Below are 27,054 nucleotides of genomic sequence, written 5' to 3'. Positions count from 1 at the left end.
CTCTGGACTTCAATACTGAGGGCTTGATTGTCTGACTTACCCCAGCTCAAACTGTGACTGGCCAACGGGACTTCAGCCAAAAACATTTCACCTCTCATTCTCTCTCCCCTGTTTTTTCTATTTCGCTTCAACACCCAGTTTCCACAGAAACAGAGTAGCACAAATAGCACAGGTTTTGGGTGCCTTTCTGCAGAAGCAAATGTAACAAAACAGTCTGCATGTAACATCCCATTTTGGTGAAAAGCTTTATTAGATTCAGAGGTTATCTGCATACTAAAAATTATATTTAGAATTCTCTCTACTTTTTAAACCTTGTGCAGTAACTCCATGGATTGTCTGACAAACTGGCAGCAGAAATACTCTAATATTCTAATTTTTCACTTGGTTTAGGGCTTTTTCAGATTTCTTTTCTCCCTACTATTCATCAGGCAGCATTGGCAAGCATCTAACAGAAGAAACAGAATCAGGCAAACCACTGTACCAGCCCACTATCCAGCTTCCACTGTGCCCCACAGCCAAGCTTAGTGTTATCCCTAACACTGCCCTTATTTCATAGCTACAAAATAATTTTGTACACTGAAAAATACAGTGAAGGTGGTTGCTCTCAGAACATACTCCATGTTCCCAGCTGACCACCTAGCAGGCACCTGAGAGGATTCAGGATTCTGCTCCTCATCCTTGCCTGCATAGGACGGCTTATTTGTGTGCTTCTATTATGGATGCACTGGCCCAGTGAATGCTCAGATAAACAAGCTGCTGTGAAATGATACATTTAATATTATCTATTTCCTGTTTGAAATCATGAATGCTTTTGGTACTGCTTCTACAGAGTAGCCTGAAGTCAATTGTGCTCTTCTTGTCAAGCAGCAAGGAGGACCCAGGGATTACCTTTGCCAGTGTTAATCAGTTTGAACAACTCCATATGTGAATGATGAATGCCAGAGGTCTCCTTTATATATCCCAGTATCTTCAGACAGCAGGAAAGACATGGGTGATGGAAAGGTAAAGGATTATTTGTATTCTAGATTTTATTGTCCATTAACTACATGCAAAATCAGGCATGTGAAGGAGTACTACATTGTGGCTATAGTTTAGAAATTTACCAAACTCAGGTACCAAGATTTTCTGTATGGATGATGAGGAATGAGATTTTAAAGCCATTCACAGCTTTGAGTAAAAAATACCCCAGGTATTCCCATAATCCATTTCAGTTTCACATCTGTGAATCTTTGATACAAGTGCTGTGACTTCTAAACAGTTTTTAGTGGCCAGATCCAGTTGCACTGAGAAAAACAGGCATTTTATCAGGAGCTTAATAGGGTACAAAATTTCACAGCAATAACAGTGATCAAAGGCAGCAAAAATAATTAATGGAAAACCCAGTGTGACAGCAGGCACAGGCAAGGCAGGCAGGCATGCAAAGAGCACACTGCTACCCCGCAGGCCAGCACTCAGCAGCATGAGCTGACAGGAGAGCTCATTTTCTCCCTCCAACTTTGTAGCTTTCGCTTTTCCTGCCATGTGTGAGGCAGCAGCTTTGCTGCAGGAGAGGGTCCTGCCTGGCATCACTCCCCACACTCTCTCTTTTGTGGCCCTCGTCAGCCCTGCGGGCAGCTCACACTTCAGCCTCTGTCTTGTCCCAGCTGTTCTCCTCCTCCTCTGCACAAATACACAGAAAGGTCTTTCACCCCTTAAAGGCCTTCTCAGATAATTGTGAATAGAGGCAGAAATATATAATTATTTCCCCAGCTCAGATCCCTATGTCATATTGTACTTGCTTTTTACCATCTTTGCAAAAATTGAATGCTGTCTCTCAGTTGATCTGTGGGTGATGGCATCCTGTTTTGTTACACTGCTGCAAAGCTTTACAACATCCCTGAATCAAATGTCTAACAAATGTCTTACCTTGAAATTAAGGTAGAACAAGAAAATATATTTCACAGTTACCTCCCAATCCTAGGCTTAAGGTTGATCTTCTATAGTCATATACACTCTTAATCTAAAATGACCCTGTAGAGCACATTAATTTTTTTAGAGATGAACAGACTTGGTCAAAAAAACCCCTCTCTGCCTAAAATTCTCCTTGTCTGTCTAGATAAGATGCTTTTCCACCTTTCTTCTATTGCCAACTAATTGACCGAAGGATTTAAAGATTAATTTGAAAAATAAGCAGCTTTTCATTTAAAAAAAAATAATGCGTGAAGGGAAAAGGGGAAGAATCAACTTAAAGGTGATGGCCTATTAAAGTGCTATAAACTTTGATAATTCGTGTTCTCTGAAAACCCTTTTTTGTCATTATTTTGAAAATCTGTATGATTCATTTTGGACTGTTTTCAAAATTCCTCAAAGAACCTTCTTGCTGAAATTGCCTTGTGAATTAAATTCTGTATTTTCGAAGACATCCCATTTTCATCATATTCTATTTGTAGATTTTGCATGGTAATGAGTTATCACCCCCACTTTTTGCTTCATGTAAGGCCTCAAAATAAGCATGAAAAATGCAAACAACCTACATATGAAAAAGACATTAGGCTTTTAATAGCTCTTTCATTTTAGTTCTCTGTGGTGCTATTAGTGACAGGTAAAAATCAGACTAGTTAAGTGCAGCTGGTGCAAAGGGGTGTAAAAATACAACTTATCTGCCTGATTGTCTGTGCCCCTGGGAGGCATAAAACTGAGGAAGAGCAAGAACAGTTATTGCTGCTCTATTTTATTTGCTTTTTCTATGGACTGGGAACATCTCAACTTTGTACCTTAAGATTTTGATGAGCATCTTTGAAGGAGACTGACTCAACACGCTTCTCACTTGCGTTCTCTTCCTAGCCAGATTTATGCTCCCATCTGCTGAGATGCGCTATCCTGATTTCCCCTCCTGGGGAGCCTGAGAATAGGAAGACATTACAAACTTATTACAGACCATAACTATGGTCAGTCATATTTTTTTTCCACAAAACCTCCTTGTTACATTTGTTACTTTGTTACATTAAACAAAGTTTCTATGGGAACGTACTAATACTCACATTGTAATAGAGATTAAAATAATATTTTAATGATACCACCCAATGGACATATTAGATCATTTATAATAGAGGTGCTTTTAAACCAACCAGAGGGGAAAAAAAATCAAGCTCAAGTTGCAGCCATATTATTATTTTCTTTTTATATTTTACACTAGAGTTCTGTATGTAAAAGGAGCCCTTGACTAATGGAAAGAGAAAGTAGTGATGACTGCAAGCACTTTGCCAGCTTGGAAACCATTTTAAGGGTAGATCATAACAGAAGGTGACTGAGGAACCCATCTTCAGTGGTCTCTACTGATGGTCTCTACTTGCCAGAGTGGATCAGTTTTATCTCTGAAGAAGAACTAGCATTTCCCTCCTTCCAGCCCCTGAACCGTAGGAAGGGTGGTCTCAAGGATTTTGTCTGTAGATTCTCAGGCATAGGCAGACAGTTCTTTAATATGTAAGAGAATGCTTACTGGTATTGAGAAAGCAGTAATAAACCTTGCTGAATATATTAGAAGACTCAGGAAATGTATCCTAGGAATGATCTTATTAAGCTATTTACCTTGTGGTAGCACCTGCAGGTCTTTCAAATTCTAAAATAGAATTCTCCAAACTCTGTCTGAGCTGATGGTAAGGGATGATAGATGAACACATAGTCAACAGGGAGAACTAAGAGAAGGGCAATTATCATACATGCACAGTTGTAACAGACAAGCTACTTAATTACAAGGATTTTGTAGAGAAGGAGGTACTTAATGTAGGAATTTGGATGAGGAAAAATAAGTATTTTAGGGAAGCTCTCCTGCACAAAATAGAAGAAGCAAGAAGTTACATGACAAAAAAAAAGCTGGACCAACGCATGGTAGAAGTCTTGCTGAAGGTTTCCCCCAGCCAGGTATTTTCAGCTAGATGTTTTTGCCTGGGAGAGGTGAAGAAATGACTTTTCAACATACCAATGCCATAGTCATTGGCCAAATGACAGCAATATTCAAATGACACATAGTTCTTTCTTTGTTGCCCCTACCACTCGGACAGCCTGGAGTTGGGTGATAGTCCTAGCTTCCTCCATGACACTACAGCCGTCAGAAGTGCCATAATCTGCCTTGTCAATCACTAACCTCCATTGCTGTTTGCAGTCCACTCTTCTCAGAAGTGTACTAAACCCATTCCTGATACCCCTACTGGTATCTAGTAGGTTAATTAAATTCCAAGTGTGAAGGGTGGACAGGGGGTAAACTAAAGCTCTGTGGAAAAGACAAAGATTTGATCCCCTAGTGCTGTATAAAATAAATCTCTGTGGATCCATCTCTGCTCAGAACTAAGGAGAGCTGCATCTTTGCTCCTTCATTTTTTCCTTTATAAGGTACTCATTGAGCAATATATGCATACCTGAGATTTTTTAAATCCAGTGCAAAGCACTCCATTGTGTTACTTTCTTATTCTACTCCAAGGGGGAAGGTAAGTACGAGAGATGAGAAAATAAGCTACCCATATACGTATACCAGTTGTAACTCTCATCACGTAAGAAGACTGTGAATACAATACAATTAGAGAATGAGAAGTATGAGACACTAAATACTGGTACTAGTAGCCTGGCAAAGAGGAAGTCTGAGGCAGGCTGGGATTAGGACATGACACACAGGGTCTTAAAAATAAGGACAACTCTACGTGTTGAAGTTAATGAAAATACCTTCCTTGCACCAGTGCTTTAAATAGAAAAGAGGGTAGAAGATGACATTCTGACTATGTCAGTAAAGACTGATAACACAGATTTGGCCTGATTTTTAAAGTGATTTGCATAGGTACAGTGTAGGTTTTGAAATGGTACTCGAACATTCCCTTGTCCTGGGACTAATGTTTAATTAGCGCAATGTGCTTCAGATGCCGGGGCGGCTCAGGAAGGCCACCATCTCGTGTACACGGTTCCCTGCTTTGGCCATAGCCGTCTTTTGGGAATTAAACTTTATTTCTGCACAGCTGCAGTTCTTCTGTAAATCATTGCCTGCCTACCCTAGCCGCTCCACAGGAAGCCTCACAGGCCGCCGGTAACGGAAGCGTGGGCAGGACCAGCCCCGCGACAGGTACCACCTCCTGCCCCGGCTCCGCACCGCGCCCGGCGTCAGCGCGGCAGGGCCGGCCGGGGGCGGGCACAGCCTGGGGCCGCCTCCGCACGCGCGGGGTTGGGGCGGGCTCGTTCCCGCCTCCGCCTCCCGCCCCGCTGCGCTGACGCCCGGGCCGTCCTCCCGTGCCGGCGTGCGGGTAAGTGGCTCCCCCTCGGCGGCTGCTGCCTGGCGGCGGGCGGAGCCGCGCCCTGCCCCGGCGGCCGCGCAGGGCTCCGCGGTGGGGCCGGCTCTCCGCTCCCCGCCCGGGCGCGGGGGGCTCCGCCTCGGGGCAACTTTGCCCCCCGCTAGTGCCGGGCTTTCCCCTGCCGCTCCCCGGCGGGCGCCGCGTGTTGCTGGGACCCCGCGGCAGAGCCTTTCCTCCTGCCTCGCCTGCCCCGGCCACAGTGCGTCCTCCCGCCCTGCCCCGGTAGCCTTGGCGCTGGCAGCGGCTCTTCCGGCCCGGCTCGGCGCCCGGAGCGCTCTGGCGGCTGCATGGCCCGGCCAGGCCCGCGGGCTCCGAGGGCCGCCGCTCTCCCGCCCGCGCCCTCCGCGCTGCCCCCGCCGCAAGGGTTGGCCTTGCGGCGCTGCTGCTGCATCATCGCCCTCTCCTTGGTCGCTTTTTAATCCCGCGTGCCTCGTCTCATGAGAAACTGGCTTCGTACCCAGCGCTGCCGTGCTCCGGCTCTGTTACTTAGTGCCCTGCAGCCCCCACCGCCCGCCGTGCCTGATTGCCAGGTACCGCGCCAGGAGTAATTGCTCGGCGTTTCTTGTTGCGGAGAATCAAGTCTGTTATTTGTAGTAGTAAACTCAGTCTCTGTTAAAACATTGAAATTGCTGCTGAGTTGATGTTTATGCAGATTCTGGCTTTTATGGAACCACCTGTTAGGAAAAGGGCCGAGGCAGTTGAGCAGCTGTCAAAAAAGTAATAGGCGCCTCTCACTAGCAATCTGTACAAGTGAGGCAATGTGTGCCCTGCTCACTTCAACGTGCTCCTTTAAGCAATTATTCTGCAGAATTTATCCCAGATGATGGTGCCGTTGGGCACAGGATAGTACTTTGTAGTATGTGAGTCACTCTTCTGCTGTGAGAATAGTCTATGTGTGACAGCTTTGGAGTGTTTGTCCCCAACACTGAATTTGTCTAACAGCTTGTATAATTCAATAACTACGTATTACAGTTTTATTTAAGAAGTATGAGATTTCTCTTGTTACCACCTTTGGCAGGTGTCTCAGAGGATTCCACTGTGCTGAGTGCTGTTTTGTTCACCATGTGAAGATACAAGCCATGTAAAAGCCTTTTCCACTTCAGTGCTTTATAACCCAACCTCTGTAAATTTTGGCACATGGGAGGAGAATCTGGAAACAGTGGTGAATTGCTTCACTTGGCCATGATTTTTAGTTTTTGTTCCTCTTGAAAGAAGGATTTTATGAACTTTTCTTTGAAGACAGACTAAAACTGGTGCTTTCAGCTTGAAGGTACATTGTTTTGCTGATTGTTCTGCTTTCTTCTGTATCTTGTCACTCTTCAGGCCATAGGGTTACTTTTATAAGTCTCTCCTTATTTTCCTTTTGTTCATTTATTTTTGCAGCATCCATTTTCAGTTCTTCATTTGAGGAAAACATTTCAGGTGTTTCTAAAACAGTTGTTCCTGCCTCTTTACCCTAAGTTGGTGATCTCTTCAATGGGAAGTCCAGGCCATGAAGTCAACAGTGGCTAATAGCTAACAATGTTACCAACCCAGCATGTGCTGATTATCAAGTTAGTAGTGGGACTTCCTTTAAAAGCATGCCCTTTAAATTGTATAGATTATGCTATTCATTATTTCAGGAGAAATAATATAGGGTGATGTGTGTAGCTCTAAAATACTGCTCCATGCCTAGATTAATTTCTCAGTAACAGCTGAATCCTATTAATTTAGAAACTTGGCTGTTGTGGCCAAAGCTGACTTAACATGGGAAATTTAATTTATTCCCAGTTAACTTTTAATTACCAGTTGGCTAGTGATATACAAAGAAGACTGCTGCTTAAACAGGGTTGGGAAAAACTCCTTCCCTCTACTTTTCTCCTTGGCCCCTCAGGTTATGCTCTGTCCCTCGGACAAGGCAGTGGTAGTACAGGAGGCTGGGGTTGGTACATGGATGTTTCTTTCTTCTGCTCCTGTGTGATCCTCTCCATGGGCCTCTTCAAGGGTGTCCCTGTGCCAGCGTGGGCACCTCCACAGGCCACAGTCCCTTCAGGGATGTCCCTGCTCCAGTGTGGAGAGTCTCCTTTGGAGAGTGCGTCTCCAGCTGCATCCCCAACAGTTGTCCCCTTCCTCATGCTTCCCTGTGCCTTTTTTAGCACTCTCACATGTCTCCTCCTGCGCTTTCTTTTGCATTTGCTGCCACCAGCAGCTTCTCTCTTTCTCAAATAAAGCGGAATGGAGGCACCATGCACTCATCCAATGAGTTGGAGGATGGCAGGCAGTGGGTTTGTGGAGCCAGCTGGAACTTGCCATGGCCCACACAGGGCAGTTTATGGCCTCCTCCCATGCAACCCCTGCTACCAAAACCTGCACTTTATCCCCAGTGCACTCATATGCCAGTTGAGTGATGCTGGAAGAAAGGTCCCATCCATGGCTAATTATAGGAACTCCAGTTTCCTTTTATATGCTTAGAAGTAAAACCAAAGTACTCTCATATAGCTTGGTAAATAGCAATAACGTGTTGTGTCACTAAAATGGTAATACTTTTGCAATTGTATTTATTAATGTGTCCATCTCAGTATGTTTGCTCCTATGCACCTGCTGATACCTGGGTCAGGGGTGGCTGCTTTCTCTAATGATTGTATTCATGCATGTTTTCATAATTTTTTTTTTTAATAAAACTTTCTCAAGAGTTAAGTTGTCCTCTTTTTTTTCAGATCTGAAGGCAGTGGTTCTGCTGACACAAAGGTGGCATCTCTGAGGCCTCTTCCACCAGTGTGAGTAGTCATGTTCTTCTCAGAGATCGTTTCATTTCCTTGTTGTTTTGTTTGTCCCACTGATTCAATGATTTTGGTATCTCGTCCCTCTTATCTTTTTGGGCTGACTTACTGCCACCTTGAGTGCTGTGTGGCATTGTGTTGTGTGTATTGGAAGAATGTAGAAAAGGAAGACATGAAGATTGCAGGTTTGGGGGAACTCGGCCATTCTCTCTGTCTTTGCAAGATGGAATCTTGATAAAGAAGGCAATAACTGAGAGTAGTCATGTTTAAGAGAAGGCTTGGAAACAAAAAGTTTCTTAGGCACTAAACTGCTGTTGACAGTACAGCCTGTTTGTGCACAGGCCTGGAGGCAGCTGTGGTAAGGGTGGGCAAGAGTGATGATGGTGGTAAATGGTCAGTGTAGTACTGAATCCTTCTCAGCTATAGCCCAGCATGCCCATGGGGCCCTCATTATATCTTCCTTCTCTCTCCCCAAGTACATATTGTTTCTAGGTGTTCAAAAGGTTTACTTGATGTTTAACTTAAATGCAGAAAGTTTATGGCTTTCCTGAAGAATTGCAGGGGGCAGAGTCCTTGGAATGAAGTGACTATGTATTGTTCTTAGCAGACAGAAAATAAGCCTTTTTTCTTCTTTCTCAGGGCTTTCTATCCTACCCTGTGCCTTAAACATGGAAACTGTAGAAATGAATAGTGTATCCTTGAAACGTCCTCGTTCTGAGGATGATGTAGCCAATGCAGACGAAATTAAAAGACAGAAGATCTTGGAGAAGTCTCAGGCAGGGAACGACTCTGGGCAGAGTATTGAGACTGTAACAGAACAACCTGAGGACACGAAAAATGAAATAATCCCCAATGAGGAAAGTGAGGAGCAGGAAGAAGAGGAACTAGAGGACAGTGATGAAGATGGAGATCCAGAGAGCTTTGCAGACATGATGAAGCATGGACTGACAGAAAGTGATGTTGGCATAACTAAATTTGTTAGCTCTCATAAAGGGTTTTCTGGAATCTTAAAGGAGAGGTAACTCTTTGTCTTGTTACATATGTTGATTCCTTGTGTAACACAGCTGTAGTTCCCCATTTTCCTTTTTGGACTCACAGATTGCAGTTGGATTACATGTGGCCCCTAGAGAGGTTAATTACTTTTTTTACTGCTGAGACTGAAAGAAAGGTTTAATTCAGGACTTTTTCAGATTGTGGGCTGTTCGGGGGGTTTTTGTTTTTTAATTTATTTTCCTGTGAAATGGAGCTCTGAAGAAGGAAGCTATGTATGAGTAGATACATGATTACACTGACCTTTGCTGTTTCCTTTGCTCTCTGGCAGCAGCACACATAAAACCTTATGCAGTACACCCACCTTTTGTACCTCAGTGCTGATACAAGATGCCCTGAAAAATGGCATCAAAACCATCCTTCTTTGGTTCTTTGCTTTGTTCTGACTTTTTTGTCCTAATGTCTGTAAACAAGTATAATTAAGCTTTAAATTGTTGTCTGATCAGGTGTAATGTCATTTACATAGAAGGGAATTTTAAAATTCATATGTTTAATAAGATGATTGGGGTTTAGTAGCTTTTTTTAATGAAACGTCTAGGTTTTTAAAATTAAAGAATATATTTGACTAAAACAAAATGCAAATACAAAAGCTCACTGGAGTGAGAATCACTGTTTCCCTGACTTAGCAAAACAGTTAAGGTTGCTTTGTTTACACACTGAAAAGTCCCTGTCTTTAAATACTGGCTTCATAGATAGATAATTTTACATAATAAAATGATATGTACATATTATGTATATATTTAATCTTTATGTGCAGCATTAAGCAGCTAGTGGGATCCTTCTCTGGGAAATCTGCCAATTTTGGTTGGCCAAAGGTAGCCACGTGGTAGAAAACTTGTGGGTTTGTGGGGGTTTTTTGGATCCTAGTTTTTAACACCTATTATTAATTCATTCTTGACATTTTTGTGGTACCGTCACTAGCATGTCTAGACAGCTACAGATAATACAAGGGAGGACACATAACACTCCTCAGGAGGGAATGCTACAAATATGATGTATATCTGCACAGAGGGGTGGCAAAAGGGGGCTTGGGGGAGGTACAGTAGAAAGGTTCCCATGGTGAAGTTTTATTAATCTTTCAACATTGATAGAATAGGAATTGTTGGGTTTTTTTTTTCCACTTTGGTGGCAAATGCTACTTAAGAATCATTTAACAGTTGCAAAACAAGCCAAGTGTCCTCTTATAGCTGGGCTGTTTTATTATTGGACACAAGCGACTGGATTGAAAATGTCACAGTAAAACTTTCTTGATGTCATAGAGTATGCAGAGTAACTTTATTTGAATGATGTTCTCTATAACTGAATATATGAACAAAGCTGAATTTGTCCTGCCTTCTGTAGAGTGGCTAAAATGCACTTTATTTTGCAGGTTATTTGAAGTGGCAGAGTTAATGCAGTAGTTAATGCACTCCACATTGTGGCAATTCAGTAGAGTCTTAATTGCCAGTAATGACTGGGATTGAGGATAAGCATTACTGATCTCTTCAAGCTAGTGAGGAAATGACTCAGAATAACTACAGCAGGTGTTTGGCGATCTGCAGAGAAGTCTGCTGTGTTTAGATATGTGTTGTTGTGTATCCTTCTGGGGGGTGGGAATAGGTACAGCTTTCTCATTGTTAGGTTTGTTTTATGTGAATTCAGGATTCTTCAGTGGATTCTGCTAACAAACAGCTTTTTAGGAAAGGACTTTGTCGTGTGGGACTTTTATTACAAATGTAATGCATGTTTCTTTCTATCAGATACTCAGACTTTGTTGTCCACGAAATAGGCAAAGATGGACGTGTGAGCCATTTAGATGACTTTTCTGTTCCAGTGGATGATGAGGTAAATTTTGAGGTAAAGATTTGGTAATGGCTATACTTCTTAATGCTCCTGAAGCAAGAACATTAAAAGACTGTGAGTTGTTCCATGAGGGTTATTGGATGTTTGTTTTTTCTCCCCGAATATATATTAGGACCCACCAGAAGAAACGTTTACAGTTTTGTCAGATGAAGACAAGCAGCGTTTAGAGGAGCTCCAGCTTTTTAAGAATAAGGAAACTAGTGTTGCTATAGAGGTAAAATCAATGATATGAAGTTTGGGGTAGGGGCAGAGGGAGGATGAGGGAAGCAGGGAGTGAGTGGAAGGTACGTGCTTTTTAATGCATGTAGGGTGTAAGAGCAGTTTGAACATGATGTGACAGATAACACCAAACTGTGTCCAGTTTAGGGTTTAATTCTGTAAAGTCTTACAGATGTACTCAAATCCATGCATGTGTGAGTTCTCATTTTGATTTTGGTGAGACCATACACAGGAACTTAAATGTAGGTTTTAATTCCTGTGGTGTTAGAATTATCTTGCAGTATTTTGGTTTCCTGTCTAGTATTGTTTTAAAGAATAAGAGGGTTTACATAAAACATCTATCTTGATGAAACACTACTTTCAAGGTCAGTGGTTTAATAGAAAAGAAGATTAATATGGTCTTCTGTAACAAGAAAGGTAAGAAAGTGTGAAGTAAAATTAAAACCTTGATATTTTTAGACATTCAAATATTCCACATATTCAAAGAATAACTGTTGAGGTAAATTTGGAACATGGAGATGAGTAGGATTAAATCTGGTAGCTCCAAAAAAGCATTCACACATTAAATAATCTTATCTAGTTTTTTTTTTTTTCCTTTAAGGCATCCTCCCCTTTTGTATTAATATATTTTGTTTCTGCATGTATGTGTATTAACACAGGTAATTGAAGACACCAAAGAAAAAAGAACTGTCATCCATCAGGCTGTGAAGTCCTTGTTTCCAGGGCTGGAGACTAAAACAGAAGATCGAGATGGAAAGAAATACATTATTGCTTATCATGCTGCTGGGAAAAAAGCATTGGCAAGTGAGTTTCAGTATCACAGCATATGGGTAAAGTAAATGCTAAAATTATCCCCAAAGTAAGAATTGTTAGTAAGTACTTCAAGTGAATGTGCTTCCTAATGTAGCCTAGCTTCACTTTTTCCTCGTTGCAGCTGATGCTGTGCATCTAAGATGATTAGGACCACAAGAAATGTTTTAAATTTAAATTTCTACTTGTTTTTCTTTCCAAATAATTCATCCGGTATAACCATATTAGAAGAGAGAACATTATCTTCTACTTCAGTGGGAATAGGCAAAACAGAGGCTTTATTTTCAGTATTTTTTGAATTTAACTTTCTTGATCTTGACTGTGTGTGTAAGTGTACTTTGTGGAAGTAAGAGGTTGTAGTTGCAACGTGTGCATTACATTTATAGTTCATGTAATCTTGATTGTCTTGAATATTCATGACAAAATTCTCAATGACTTGGGTAGAGACAAACATCTATTTGTTTTCTCAGAGTTAGTTTCATATAAACATAGTTTATTTACTGTGATCGTCACTTCTGCTTCCAAGGCTAATTATATTTGCAGAAAATGATCTTTATTCATTATAGACCACAGTTACTCTTTTGGAATAGTCAAAGTAGCAAAGGATTTTCAAAATGAAGTGTTACCCACTTTAATCTTGCAAAATACTGTTTTGGATACTGGGAATAAATTAATGTGTTTACATCTTTTAATGTTACTAAAAACTTGTTGCTATTGTAAGTTTAGAGGATTACCTACATGCAGAATGGTGCACATTTAATAAAAGATACTAAGGTTTAGTTTAAATTGGTTGCATTCCTCTGCCATTTCAACCTACTGCAAGCATGGTATGTAAACCTAACCCTTTAATTTTAAAGAAGAAGGAGATGGAGGAAGGATAAGGAAATAGAGTAATTTGAAATGGGAAATAAAATAATTTCCCCTTTAATTTAGTTGTTTGTTTAAGGCTTGTTGTAAACAAATATGGGAATGTTGTATTTTTATTGGTCCAATTATAATGTGTCATGTGTCTTATTTAATCATGTTTAGAAAATGTGTATGTTTGCATGCTTTATGCATGGAGTATGTATACTTAACCAGCACAAAATTCTCCTCAGCCAGTTTTGTTCTCTCTTGGTTTGTAATGGTGTTTCCTCCACCTTTTCCTTCTGCTGCTTCTATTCTTTAACAATTGTTACAGTCAAGTGGATGTTGTTAAGCTGATTTAAGGGATACTATATAAAATAATTTAAGTATTTGAAATATGCTGAAAAGAATTTAGTGGTGTGTCTCTAGGATTAAAACATTGTGAAGCACCATCTTGTGATGCAGAGAAGCATCATCTATTTAAACTTGGATTCCCCAGCTGTGATGCTGCAGGCACCTGTGCATGTTGGTGGAGATGTCAGTTTCTGTGAGTGTGTGCAAATGCTTATGGATGTAAGATTGAAGTTCTTTTAAGTCATATTTATCTTTCTTGTTTATATAGCCACAAACACGTCTTAGTCCTGAATGGGCTTCCCAGGCAAGAGACATTTCAGAAGTGTAGAATATTGGATTATTAGCTGAGATACCTGATTACTTTTGTTGATAACATAACACGTTACCAAACGTACTTCTTTAAATTAAAAATCAGAAGCTGCTTTGTGTCTATAGTCAGTTTACCCCCGAAATACTTAAAATACTGTCTTACTGAATTGTCAGTAAACTGTTATTTCATCATTGTCCACAAATTAATTTTGTTGCATCTCCGATTGAAGCTTTTCGTATGTTCACTGTTTGCCTCTGCACGATTCCATTCCATAACTGTCTAAATTGCTGTCATCCACCACCTAGCTGTTGGATGCTCCCTGAAGCATAAACAATCCCATGACCATAAACCTGCATGTTCACCTCTAAAAACCCTTTGACAGTCTAAAAATTAAATGCTACTCTTTTGTACTCTTTATGCTCTGCATTGGGACAGAGGTCAGAACTGCAACAGGTAAGAGATGTTGACATTTCATACTAACAAAAATGAAATGCCAACCATTATGACCTCCTAAGTAGCAACAGGACTGGCCAAACTAGTAACAATTTCTTAAAAATCCCTACACATAAGTATTGCTTAAAATGGTCTGAAACAGCCAAGAATTAGGCTTGTTCTACCTCTTTTGTGCAGTGCAGTATAGGTAGTGTTCATTTGGTGCAGAGAAAATCTGCTAGTAATAAGTGATGTGAATTATCAATTTTGACAGTACATGTTGACAACTATGGTAAAATTTTCATGGATTTCAGTTAGCCAAGCCTTTGCCCGTCAGCCTGTATTTCAGACACTACTCTCTGTCTTTATACAACTTCAAAAGCATAAATCATGCATCCTGCTACTAAAACAGAGCTTCCACCCCTTGAGTTTCAGCAAAAGATTTGGAAAAAGGGCTTGGAAATACATTTTTGACAATAAAATTGTAACATGACTCTGAAGCACAGCAGTAAGGACTGCAAATTGTCTCACTGGTCAGTCTACCTAGTTGAATGCTTTGAAGTATCGGGTGAGGAATGGTTGAGTATCAGGACTGTGGCTGCAGCCTCTGTTGGACAGGCTCATGGCTGTGTTGCCCAAGGCATGAGGATTCCATTGATCTCTATAGCACCTACCAAATCCTTTTGGTGTAGGTCACATTAGGGCTCACTTCTTCAAGTGTGTTGAAATGACCATGTGCAAGATGTGTTAGTTAAATATAAAGAATGGTTCCAGCTGGAGAAGGTTCTCTTTGTGAATTGAGCTCTGTCTTACTCTCTTCCCTTCCCTTCTAATTGCTGATATCTTCATGGAGAGCCTTGCTCTTCCAGCTGAATGCAGTGTTTCACTGACTGAGTTTAAGAGCAGTGGTGGCTCAGAAGGGGAGACCAGCAGGAGCATGAGGTCTCCAGTTCAGGTCCTGTGAAACTCTGTGGGAGAGGGGCTGTGCTTAGAAACTTGGTGGTGCAAGGCAAGTGGTGCAATAATTCTAAGTGACTAAAACCTCTACGTGCAGTGTTTTATACTGTAGCATCCAAAATTATCTTTGCAGAAGTGTGTGCAGGCATGGCAGCTTCTCAAAAACAAGCAAGAATTAAACATACTTACTATCTGTGTGGGATATCTGGACTTTATAAAACTAATGTGAAAAAAAAGCAGTATTTCCCAAGAACTTCCTTCCTGCATTGGTGTTTGTATCTTGAAATAAGGCTGGCTTTTTCAGTTAGCTTTTGCTGTTATGAAAGATGCTTATGCTCTTTTTTTACAAAACCAGGAATGTCTGCTTAGTGGCTAGCAAGAGATAAAGGACTTCTTATTTAAAACAAAACAAATTCTTAGTTTTGTTCTTAAAAACCAAGGAATTGATAAACGTCAGAGTTGAAGGAACTTTACAACTGGTTGCTAAACCTGTATAGAATCAGTCCCTCTTCCCAATAATACCATTGACAGTGGATTATTGGAAAAGTAAAGTTTTACCTCTGGGGGTTTTTACGTGCAAAAAAAGCTTGACAAATCATTGACAGTCTTCTTCCTTCTCCAGAAAATGTCAAATAGTAGCACAAAATTGTAAATCAGTTGTTAGTCTGTGGGATCTGAAGTTGTTTCAACCTCTGGCCTTCTCTAAGCATGGCACAGTACCTGCCATGGATTGTATGTTAATGTGTCTCTTGTAGCAGATTTCTCACTCCCATTGGATTTAGAAAAAGAATCATTTTAAAGCAGTTTTTTTGAGTATGATTTTTTAGGGTTTTGTAGCAATAAGATTCATTCTTTTGCATGACACACAGAAAAAAATCCTCCAGAAATAAAAATATGTCTGTACTATAAATAACAATGGTAGTCCTCCCACAAACAGGGCTCCAGTGGTCCTCAACTATTAATTATAGAAGGAGCTAGAAGAAATGTGGTGTAGCTTCTATTGCTGGAAGTCAGTATAATGATAATGTTTTTGAGAAATTTAACCAGGTGATACAGCAATTAAATGACTAGGGTATATTTTCAGATAATCTCATGACAAAGGAGCTGTCACTATTTCATTCAGGATTTTCTAGGTGACAGAACTGATTAAGGAGAAATTTACAGGCCAGTGGAAGGCGAGGTCTTTTTCAATGTGCTTTACTGCTTCTGCTGTCAGTAATTAACTCTTTCCTTTTCATTTCTTTAAAGCAGATGGAAATTAGCAGAAATTGAATCTTGCATATTTAAAATAAATGTAGCTGCAATGGCAAATATATTAAATTTTTTTAAAGTGACACTTTAACCTTTTTGCTTTTAAAGATCCAAGAAAACACTCTTGGCCAAAATCTAGGGGAAGCTACTGCCATTTTGTACTGTACAAGGAGAACAAGGACACTATGGATGCCATTAATGTCCTGTCCAAATTTTTAAGGTAAGGCTGTTGTTTCTGCCATCCTGGCTGGCATGCAGCCCTCCCCCTCCATGCTTCTTGTTGCTGTAAATGCTGTGCTTCAGAATTATGTAAGAGTAACACATGTGATTGCTATTCTCTAATTTGTAAACAGTTTGAAATGAAAAGTTATTTTAGAACATTAAATTTAAAACTTAGAAGCGTTGTGAAGAGGTGAGAATGGAACAAAATGAGCCTAAGAAATTTAGAAGACTACTGCTTCAGTGGAAAAAGTCCACAATTGACATTGGCTGATCTGAGAAAGGCTTGGCAGCTCAAAGCCTCAGTGTGCGCAACCTGAATTAAAAGCCATTTTTTCCCCAGTGTGTGAATATATGCAAGTATGTTATGAACCTGTCAGATATTGTTGTGATAATATGCTGATCAGTTCCTAAGAAGTTACAGTTGATAAACTGTTGTTCCATGTATTAATTTCTCCATGGCAACACAGGCTTAGTTCCTTTCACCCCATCAAGTGCAGAAACAAAAAGATTTGCCAAGGCATGACACGAACACAGTGAATTGCAGAGGAAGAGCAGTTTTAAAACTGGGTCATTCCAGTGATCTGCTTGTAGGGAAACTTTCCCACTTCTCCCCTCCTTTTTCCCTTTGCCCTTCTTGTAAAAAAAAAAAAAAAAAATTTGTAATCGAGACTGTAACCAGTGAACACAGATTGGCAAGAGCATAGTTAGGTGGAAAACTGTGTAATGGCATTCCTGCTACCCCCTGGTGCCCTTAACTGGAATAACTGGAAATACTCCCCTGTCTAACACAGGCCGTGAAGTACAAAGTGGAAAGGAAATTTTCCTCTCAAGGAAAGGAGTGGATGAGATCTTAAATTAACTTCTCATACTCTCTCATAATGTGAAGGCATGGTATTCAAACAGATATGTTTGAAGTTAAGGAAGAAGTGGACGTGAATTTTTTTTAGTGAAGTTGGTGGCTGTGCGTTTTTACGTTGAGTGAATGTATATAAAGAAGTACTTCCAAGCTCATATTTTGCAAGTTGTGTTAGAAATTAATTGTCTGTATATAATTAAAACAGAAGTTTTCTTGTGTTTTATGTACTCTTGGATGAGATTAGAAAATGTCAAATTGTAACCCAGTTCTGAGGAATGGAGGTATATTTTTCTATTTTTAATTTATAAGATTAATAATTCTAGGTAATTATGCTGAAAATTATGTTTGATCTGTTGCTGTTTTAATATACATAATGTGTTACTGTTGCTTTTAAGAGTGAAGCCAAACATATTTTCCTACATGGGAACTAAAGATAAAAGGGCTATAACAGTTCAAGAGATCGCTGTTCTCAGGTGAGTAAAAATACAATCTGTATTTGCACTTGTGGTAGCTTGGATATCTCACTAAATACCTAAAAGACTCAGTGACACAATGGCACATTCAGGTCCTGACCTTGTAAAGCACAGGTGTTAATGAAGATGCCACAATCCTTTTGTATTCTGTGGTGATTGCTGGTATTTTCAGTCAGTGGTGCTCTGAGTCATAGGCTGGTTACGTGTACTTCGCTGTGGCAGTGGGACAGATTGCCTACGGGCTCTTAGGCTGCTTGGATCTCATGCAACAGCAGAAAAACAGAATGACATGGTGAAAATTATGTCCCACTTCCTTCCTGGCTTTTGTTTCCCCCTTTCTACAGCTAGAATCCTATTTTCTTTCTCACTGAACTCTCTGAACAGCGCCAGAGAAGGCTAACACTGCCCTTGCTTATCTGTGAGTAGCCAGAAGGGGCAAGAAAAAGATGAGGAATTTTTCCTGCCTTGAACTACTCTCTTAACTCACCTTTTAAGAGTAAATAAAATTTACTTTGTCATATTCTAAGACAATTATATGGTTTCTGGGCACTTTAATGTTAGATCCATAACTGAGAATGACAGATATCTCCCAGTTATGTATTACAATATTATTTTAGGTAGCTGGAATATCTTGTTTGCTCTTCTTTCTACAGCTTTTGAAAACTACACTCCTTGAGTGAGGAATTCACAATTTGAAAGCTAGAATTTTGATCAAATCCTTGTTAAAAGGAGGGCATCCACTACTGAATTGTTCATGTATTTCCTCCCAGTGTTCTGTATGTGCATGTTAGCACATATAAAGGAAATACTGATTTGTGAATTGTGAGAAGCCCCAGATTCTTGTTGCTGCAAAGCAGCTTTGCAGAGTGGTGACAATTAACCAAATGTGTTGTGTAACCATCCCAGGTGCTGTTCCATTTACTTTTTAACATCATCACATTCAATGTTGTGTCCAAGAGCTCCAGAGTGCTTTAAGTGTTGATTGTGTAGTGTCTGCTCAGTGGTGCCACAGCACCTGACTCTCCTGCACAGGAGAGGGGGCATTGCCAGTTGCCAGCATGCTCTGATCAGAGAATGCTATAGCCATGTGGTTCATAAACTTCACTATCCTGGTAAAATTTTAGCAGAAGTGTCCAAGAGCAGCTTGGTGATGCAAAGAACAGGGTATGCTTCCAAAAATGCTAGCAACAAAAATGGCAGGTATCAGTGACAGATTGAATTCCATGTTCCTTCATCTGCACTAAGCATACACAGTAGCTAATTTTACTTAACTCTGTGTTTATGACTGTGCTAACTGGGGTGTATTCATGAAGTAGCTACTCAAATAATGCAGAGTTCAGCTTGTGGGGTGCAGTATACATCAATATCGCAACATATTTTATTTGGAGTGCATGTTTTAACATAGATGTCAAAAGACAGTGCTAAGTCTGTCACAGTATACATTTTCTTTTGTATGAGTACCCTTAAGAATCATGTGTTATTTTCTTTTAGCTGTTTCATTAAAATACTTCGAAAAGGCAACAGTAGAAAATTGGGGAAAACTAGACTCACTGGTTTTTGTTTTGTAATGCCAGTGTTTCTCTATTTATCTGCTTTTCTAAACATAGATTGGTCAGTGTTGTCTGTTTCTTTTTAGAATCACTGCACAAAGACTTGCTCATTTGAATAAATGTTTGATGAACTTCAAGTTAGGAAATTTCAGTTACAAGAACCATCCACTGAAATTGGGAGAACTGCAAGGGAACCATTTCACTGTTGTTCTCAGGTAGTATGTTAGTATGTATTCTGATGGTTCTGTTAGAATTTTTTTTTCTTTAAATAGGTAAGCAGTATCAGTGCAACTTGTGTTATGAAAAAGAAGTCCTGTTGGCAGGAGGCAGTTGAATTTGATGCATGCTATATAATATTGATGTTGAGCTTTAATATAATGGGCATCACAAAATAGCATAAACCCTTAATCTGTCTATAATTTTTTTTATTAATGCTAGAAACATAACAGGAACTGATGACCAGATAGAGCAAGCAATGCATTCACTCAGGGAAATTGGATTCATTAATTACTATGGAATGCAAAGATTTGGAACCACAGCTGTTCCTACTTATCAAATTGGCAGGTATGTGTTGCTTTCATCCTCCCCCTCCCCCCCCCTTTTTTTAAAAAAAACTTTATTCTTACCACCATGTAACTTAATGTATTTTTGGGAACATTTTTCTAGCATATTGCATGTACCAGTTTTAATTTTAGATTCAAGAAAGATCTTGTTTCTGAACTTGCTTCAGCAGTTATCTTGCATAATAGCACTACTTTTAATATTGCATAAGTCTAAACACTAATACTTTTTTTTATAAGTTGGCTAAAATGTATTTAGAATGTATTCCCTTTAAAATGTATTTAGTCAGTTCTTAATACACGTTACTGTTTGAATCCTAGAGCTATTCTACAGAACAACTGGAATGAAGTAATGGATTTGATATTAAAACCACGACCGGGAGGTGAGAACTGAAAAATGATACATCATATGTATTCTGCCTGTTCTCCAAGAAGTGTATGTTTAGGAAAACCCTGAGCCAGTTTAGCACTGGAGAAGCAATCTTCAGACTCTGCTTTTTTGCCTTACTTTCCTTGCTGTGCAATTTCTTGCAGTGGAGCTGAGCTGAAAAGGGACCTGAATACTTACAGTGTCTGCTCAAGCTCCATGTGAAGCCTTCCAGCCTCAGGTGTTCTATGATTCTGTTCATCTCTGATTGCCATGACTGAAACTTTAGTTTTTCAGCTGTTTTAACAAAAGGTGAGATGGATGCTTTTTTTGGTATGTAGTTAATATATTTTTATTTCACATCCTTGCTCTAGCTGAAAAGGGATACTTAGTCAAATGCAGAGAAGAATGGGCAAAGACTAAAGATCCAGCAGCAGCCCTCAAGAAACTACCTGTAAAAAGGTGCGTGGAAGGACAGCTTCTACGTGGACTCTTAAAGTTTGGAATGAAGAACATAATCTCTGCATTTGGCATAGTGAGTGTAAAAGTGCTGGGCGGTATTTACTTGAATAAACATTCTTTTGATGGTATCAGGATGAATTTAAAGTAGACTCATAGATGCTTGATGAGTAGAAGGTGAAGTTTAAAAATCTTCACATTTATCCTGCCTTTTTGCTGGAAGTACTGCTGCATAGTAGCTGATGACATCTCTAATTAATGTATGCATAATGATCTTTCCAATTTATACAACAATCTCCCTGGTATGTGGGAAGCAATACAGTTATACTTAGTAACTATGTATAATACGGATCTGATAATTGTGCAAATGTTCAGTTTCAGTGTTTTCCTGTTGCTTTAACAGTGTAAATCAAACTGATGCTGGGCTAATGAATCAGCCTGGTATAGAGGTGATGGATTCACTTGTCGTTTTCAAGTGCTGTAATCAAGATCAAATCTTTGGAGAAAATACCTCATCACCAGCAAACTATTGGGCCCATTGTAGGAGCTGGGGGATAATTTCTTGTTTATGAAGAAGATAATTAGAATAACACTGTGCTTTCACAGCTGCAAAGTTTACTTAAGATTTCAGGAGGTTGAGTATGAATTCAGTGTTTTATAATAGACCCATGTGTTTGAGCTGTAGAATTAAAAAAATGTGGGGGTTTTTTTTGTGAATTTAAGCACAGTTCTTTTTTGTGCAGATTTCAAATGTATAAAAGCATTATTTCTTCACATACCTTTTTCCCGAACAATGAACAAAAATCAAATCTGTATACTAAGAAATTGTGTAAGTCTTGTTGCCAGATAAGGTAACACTTCAAATATACACCTTTTTGGTTATGATTGTGAGAAAAAAACAAAAAAATATGTCTTTCTAGTGTTTAATTTTTTTTCTTTACCTCTAGATACCAAGAAACAATCGTTTAATGTATATTCATAGCTACCAGAGTTATGTGTGGAATAATATGGTGAGCAAGAGAATAGAAGAATATGGACTTAGAGCTGTACCAGGAGATCTCATACTTAAAGGAGGTAAAATCAGACAAAGACAGTGGTGCTGTGTAGTTCAGATTCCTAGGAAAACAAGGCATGTAGCTGTTTGTCTGATACTGCTTACATAGTTTCTTTTTTCTCACCCATTTTGGCCCAGTGATATCTGAATCCATTGGTCTGTTTTAGACAAATTGTGCAAGGAATTGGAAGTTAGGTATTACACTTCCATGACCTGTTTGTCTGTTTTTTCAAATAACTGGATAGAGAGACTATGGAGGACTGAGTGTTCTCAAAAATGACCTCAAACCTAGTTGAGCTATGAAGAACTCTGGAAGGATGTTATGAAGTTTTAACCACAGAAGTTTTTGATTGCATTAGTATCTTGTAAAGCAGAAGCTCCACTCAGTTAAAACTTTCTTTGCTTGGATTTGCTCTGGTATTTCCTACAGCATTTCTCCTTTATGTGTGCCTGATGCATATAAGGGGGCTGTTCCTCTAGCAGTCCTTACTTCGTGTAGCTTTAAGTCACTGGAAGCCAGGCTGTGATTCTGCCAGTAACTGCAACAGCCCTGGAGGCTGTTACTTCTTTTCTTGGAGATGTTGTCTATTAAGTGGAGATAAAACATGGTAGTTATCCCTCTCACAGTAAGCTTATTTCAATCAAAGGCTTAATTTTAAATTTAGCTGAAGTTGACTGTCGCAGACATCCATACTGGTAACTTCATTGTTCTGTCCTGACTGTAGCCACAGCTGTTCACATTGAAGAAGGAGATGTTGATAACTACACTATCCATGATGTAGTGATGCCATTGCCTGGATTTGATGTTATTTATCCAAAGCATAAAAGTAAGTCTGACTCTTAACTGACATATTTACTCTGAAAATGTAAGTCTGCTTTAAGATTGTTCTTCAAAGGAAGATTGGATCTACTCAACCTTGGTGACTTTTAAAGCAATACATTACTTCAGATCTCTGATACATTAATGTCAGCCTTTTGTTGCTGCCAGGGTGCTCTGTTCAGTCTCCTTCCCACTGGGAATCCCAGATGACTGTCACATGACTGTTAACACAGCAGAGTTTCTCACTAGCCTGTACCACTGCAAGGAGTTAATCAGGTACAGGATTTTGTCCTTGATGAATTTCATGAGGTTCCTCTTGGCCCATTCCTGTAGTGTGCCTTGGTCCCTCTGAATGGCAGTCCTGTCCGTGCATGTATTGAATGCCACCAGCTTGGTTTAGCCCACAGATTGGTTGGGGTAAATTCCAGCTCTTCTCCACTATTTCACAGGACACATCCCAGTTCCTTGAGGAACTCTGCTTCTAGGTAGACCTCAAACAAGTAGTGACTATACTTTGAGATGATGAGCCAGATAGCTGTTACCCACTTATCAGTCCACCCACTGTAATGTTCTAACCTTGGACACAAAGATGCTGTGGGAATATGTTGACAGCCTTGCTAAAGGCAAGGCAGGCAACAGTCCCTGCTCTCCCCTCATCCATAGGTGTAATAATTTCATTATAGAAGACAGTAAGGTTGGTGGGTTTTTTGCTTTTTCTCTTCCTTTTTCTCGCCCTTATTAAAACCACAGTCATTGTGTCCCAAAGAGGATTAGCTCCACTATTTTTCCCAGGGACCAGAGTGAGCCTGACTGGTCTGTAATTCCCTAATTATCTTTCCTTCTCTTTCTGAAGTTGGGTGCAACACTTGGTTTTCTGCAGTTGTCTGGGCATCCCTAGATCTGCACAGTCTTTCAGAGAATGTAGAGAAAAACTTCACCATGATGTGAGCCAGCTCTCTCAGCCTGTATCTTCTCCCCATACTGGTAGTCCTTCTCTTTCTTGAACTTTGCCTCTAAGAAGGGAGGCCTGGGGCACTTGGCTGGTCAAGGCTGAGGCAAAAGGGGTGCTGAGACCATCAGCCTTATGTCTATCGCTAGACCAGCTGTCCCATTTAGCACCAGACCAATGCTTTCCTTGTATTCTTTCATTCCTTATGTTGCAGCTTAACTCTTGCTGGTCTTGATGTCTGTTGCTGCTTTCAACTGTAGCTGAGCTTTGGCTTTCCTAACACCATCTCTGTGTGCCTGGACAATGCTGATATAGTCCCTTTGTAGCTGGCCCTAGCTTTCACCTGCTCTATGTGTCCTTATATATGAGGTCAGTCATGGGTTCCCTGCACGGTTTCCTCAATATTGGATTGAACTGTTCTTGTACTTGGTTGTCAAATTGTCAACTCATTTCTCTCTGCTGCTTTTCAATGAGAGAGTAATGGGTAGTCTAGCCCTTTATTTTTAATTATTTTTTTCCATATACCCGAGATTAATCCTGTGAAGTCTAGAAAATTAGAAAGCATGTATGAGATGGCAATTAAATGTCAATAAAGCCATTGTCAAAGTATATTGTAAATTTTGTTTTCAGCTGAAATTTGATTTGATGCTTTTTTGTTACTGCCTCTACTAATCAGGGTGTGGAAGCAAACAGGTAATAAGATTTGTAGTAATTTTTAACTTCTGTGTAGCATTTATCCCATATATGCTGTAAACGACTAAATGTAAGGAAGGGAACAATTCATGTAAACAGGCTGTTTAAATTGGCCACACTACATTCTCTCCTATTAAATATTTTCCTCTCTTGCAGTTGGTGAGGCCTACAAGGAGATGCTGGTAGCTGACAATCTTGATATCAACAACATGAGGCATAAAATCAGAGATTACTCACTTTCTGGAGCATACAGAAAGATTATCATTCGGCCTCAGAATGTCAATTGGTGAGTGGGAGCATAAAGGAAGTTACCCTTGAATTGACAGCATAGAGTTTATTTAAGTACAAAACTTAAATGAGACTGATCCATGGGACATCCACACAGACTGAAATAGGTAGAGAGGAATCTCTCTGCACTTCTCTCATGTTTTTAATGCAGTCAGAGTGGAACTATACCCTTATTTCTTCGTTGGTTCTCTGGTTCTGTGGTGGAGGAGTATCAAGACATCTATCTAGTTGTTCACTCCTTGCAAGGGCTTGCCTGAACACTTCATAGACAATTACTTATGTTGAAACAATGATAGATAATATTCAAACCAGGGGATTTTTGTAATCTTGCTGTGAGAAAGTTGGTCTCCTATTACTTGTCGATCAGAAAAATTTGTATCACTTAATCCTACTAAATCACTGTCATTAGCGAGACAACCTAGTTTTCATATGGCAACTGAATTAATACCTTTTATACAGGGAACTGTACAAATGTGCAGAAATCTGATCACTGATGCATAGAATAAGATATATAGGGCTTAGGAGGGAGCCCCAAAATACAAATATTTATACACTTGGAACATCAGCACTAATTAATATGAAGCTCATCTACTTCCCTTTTAGTTTTCCAGGCTCATGGTTACATATGGGATTTCCGTTAAATGAACGGCAGAAACCGTAGAATGTGCTTAAGCTCTTTTAAATTTTAGATTACTGTATTGAAAGGCTTTGCTCCTGCGAGGTACTCTTAAAGTTGACACCATTCTTCACTTAATTTCATGAACTATACTTCTTGTATAGTTGGAAATTCTGACAGCCCACAAGGGCAAACCAGATGAGTTCTGCAAAGAAACATCTCACTAACTTTCAACTGCTTTTTAATAATCTTCATAAAGCCAAGGCAAGCCTTCTACATAAAGCTCTACCTGTTATTTTGCCATAAATGCCACATAACTTTTTTATTACTTAATCAATTCAATTTCAGTTGTAAATGCCAAATTGGAATGATAATAATAAAAAATAATATTACAATAGAACACATGTATACAAAATGTTAACCTAAATAATTTAAAATTATAATTAATAGATTTTATGTCTGTTATAAAGGGAAGTTGTTGCATATGATGATCCTAAAATCCCATTATTTACTACGGATTTGGATAAACTGGAAGGAAAACCGTTACCAGTTCTCCCTACAGGTAAGTTGATTTTTCTGCTGGTTTGCTAAATGGAAGTTTGATCTGGCTGTTCCTTTCAACTGCTACATATTGAAAGCTCCTTTAAGGAAGAGCTTTCATTTAACTATAGACTGTTAAGCAATGGCAACGACTTCCAAAGCCGGCTGCCTAAATAAGGACCCTTATTTCTCAAGGGTCTAAATAAGGACCCTTATTTCTCAAGCCATTCCTCCAACATCTGTATTGACTCTTGTATTTTCCTACAGGCATCTGTAAAATCAAGTAAATGCTTAGCAGTAAATGTCTTCAACTAACAAAGGTGGAATTAAGTCACAAGTTGTCTATATATTGAGCTTGTATTATTGGTGTTAAACACAGTAGATGACTCAAATACTTAACTCTGGTCACAAGACGTTTTGACACTCCTTTTCCAGAAAAGTGAAGACAGGCTAGGAATTCAGTCTGAAAGAACAAATGCTTGCTTTTAAAAGAAGAAAACTCTCACACCACCACTTTGTGCTGAGAGAAAATGTTAAAAAGTTGTTTCATTAAATTTTTCACTGTGGATTATAAATGGGAGTGTGATGGTGGTGGTTGTTTTGCTTTATGGGCTGGGGAAGTTGGTTGTGGAAGCTGTTAGTCCAGTTTAGATGGTATCCAGAATAAGCATTATATATGCCCTTAACCACTTGTTCTCGCTTTTTGTCTCTTACGCCTTCTCATAGATGGTAAATTCAGGGCACTAAAGATGGAGTTCTCCCTTCCCCCATCCACTTATGCTACCATGGCAATTCGAGAAGTTTTGAAAATGGACACAAGTATAAAAAACCAGACACAACTGAATACAACCTGGTTGCGCTGAATGAACTGCAAAATTACTTAATTTTAACCAAGTGTTTTCTTATTTACATGTTCTGTACAAATCTTTAAAGAGTCACAGTAAGAGATTTGTATTTTTTTAAGTTTTTTTAGTGCTAGCATTTAACTTCAGTAGTCCTTTGCAAAACGGTGGCTGTAATATAATATAGATATTAGTGACTGATGCTTTTTACTGAATAAGTTGCTTGAGCTGTAACATGGGTGCATCTTTAGAATTGAGCTTATAATGGAATGTTTAGCTTGCTTTCTTTGGGCAAGCACTGAATGTTTTCAGGAGTTCAACACACCTTGAAGTTTTTTCAAATACAAGGAATTACATGGAAAAAGATGAATTACAACACAATCAAGATACTGATGAATGTATGTATTGCAGGAGTTTTGCTGGTAGCATTGGCACTGGTCCAGTAACAGATTCTGTTAGCAAGGCTTTTGTGTGCTGTAAAGCTGTACAGCTCTTTTAAGTGGTTCGACTTTTCATTGAGAATACAGTTGTATTTTCCAGCTAGTACCTGTACCAAAGAACCGGTACTAAAAATAAATTAACCTGAAACTCTGAGTGTGTATCAGTGCGTGCTTCCTTTGTGC

At 39.6% G+C, this 27,054-nt stretch overlaps 1 protein-coding gene across 4 annotated transcripts; it reads left to right on the top strand.

Annotated features, from left to right (window-relative positions):
• The first annotated feature begins 5,168 nt into the window (after positions 1-5,168).
• PUS7 (pseudouridine synthase 7) lies at positions 5,169-27,010 on the top strand. 4 transcript variants are annotated; one of them, XM_082279846.1, is made up of 18 exons: positions 5,169-5,264; positions 6,331-6,582; positions 8,009-8,068; positions 8,711-9,089; positions 10,861-10,945; positions 11,076-11,177; positions 11,842-11,986; positions 16,251-16,362; positions 17,616-17,693; positions 19,330-19,458; positions 19,682-19,807; positions 20,125-20,186; positions 20,545-20,705; positions 21,577-21,703; positions 22,409-22,510; positions 24,302-24,431; positions 25,520-25,611; positions 26,316-27,010. In XM_082279846.1, exons 4-18 carry the CDS (start codon positions 8,740-8,742, stop codon positions 26,450-26,452), a joined length of 1,938 nt encoding a protein of 645 aa, XP_082135972.1. In that variant the 5' UTR covers positions 5,169-5,264; positions 6,331-6,582; positions 8,009-8,068; positions 8,711-8,739; the 3' UTR covers positions 26,453-27,010. The 4 variants fall into 4 exon arrangements, with proteins under 4 accessions (XP_082135972.1, XP_082135969.1, XP_082135970.1 ...); XM_082279843.1 differs by having other exon boundaries at positions 10,861-10,957; XM_082279844.1 differs by lacking the exon at positions 5,169-5,264 and adding an exon at positions 5,629-5,842 and having other exon boundaries at positions 10,861-10,957.
• The last annotated feature ends 44 nt before the right edge of the window (positions 27,011-27,054 follow it).

Source organism: Coloeus monedula (genome assembly GCF_965178545.1).
Source record: "Coloeus monedula genome assembly, chromosome: 4".
NCBI classification, from domain to species: Eukaryota; Metazoa; Chordata; class Aves; order Passeriformes; family Corvidae; genus Coloeus; species Coloeus monedula.
This window is presented reverse-complemented; position numbering and strand designations above follow the sequence as displayed.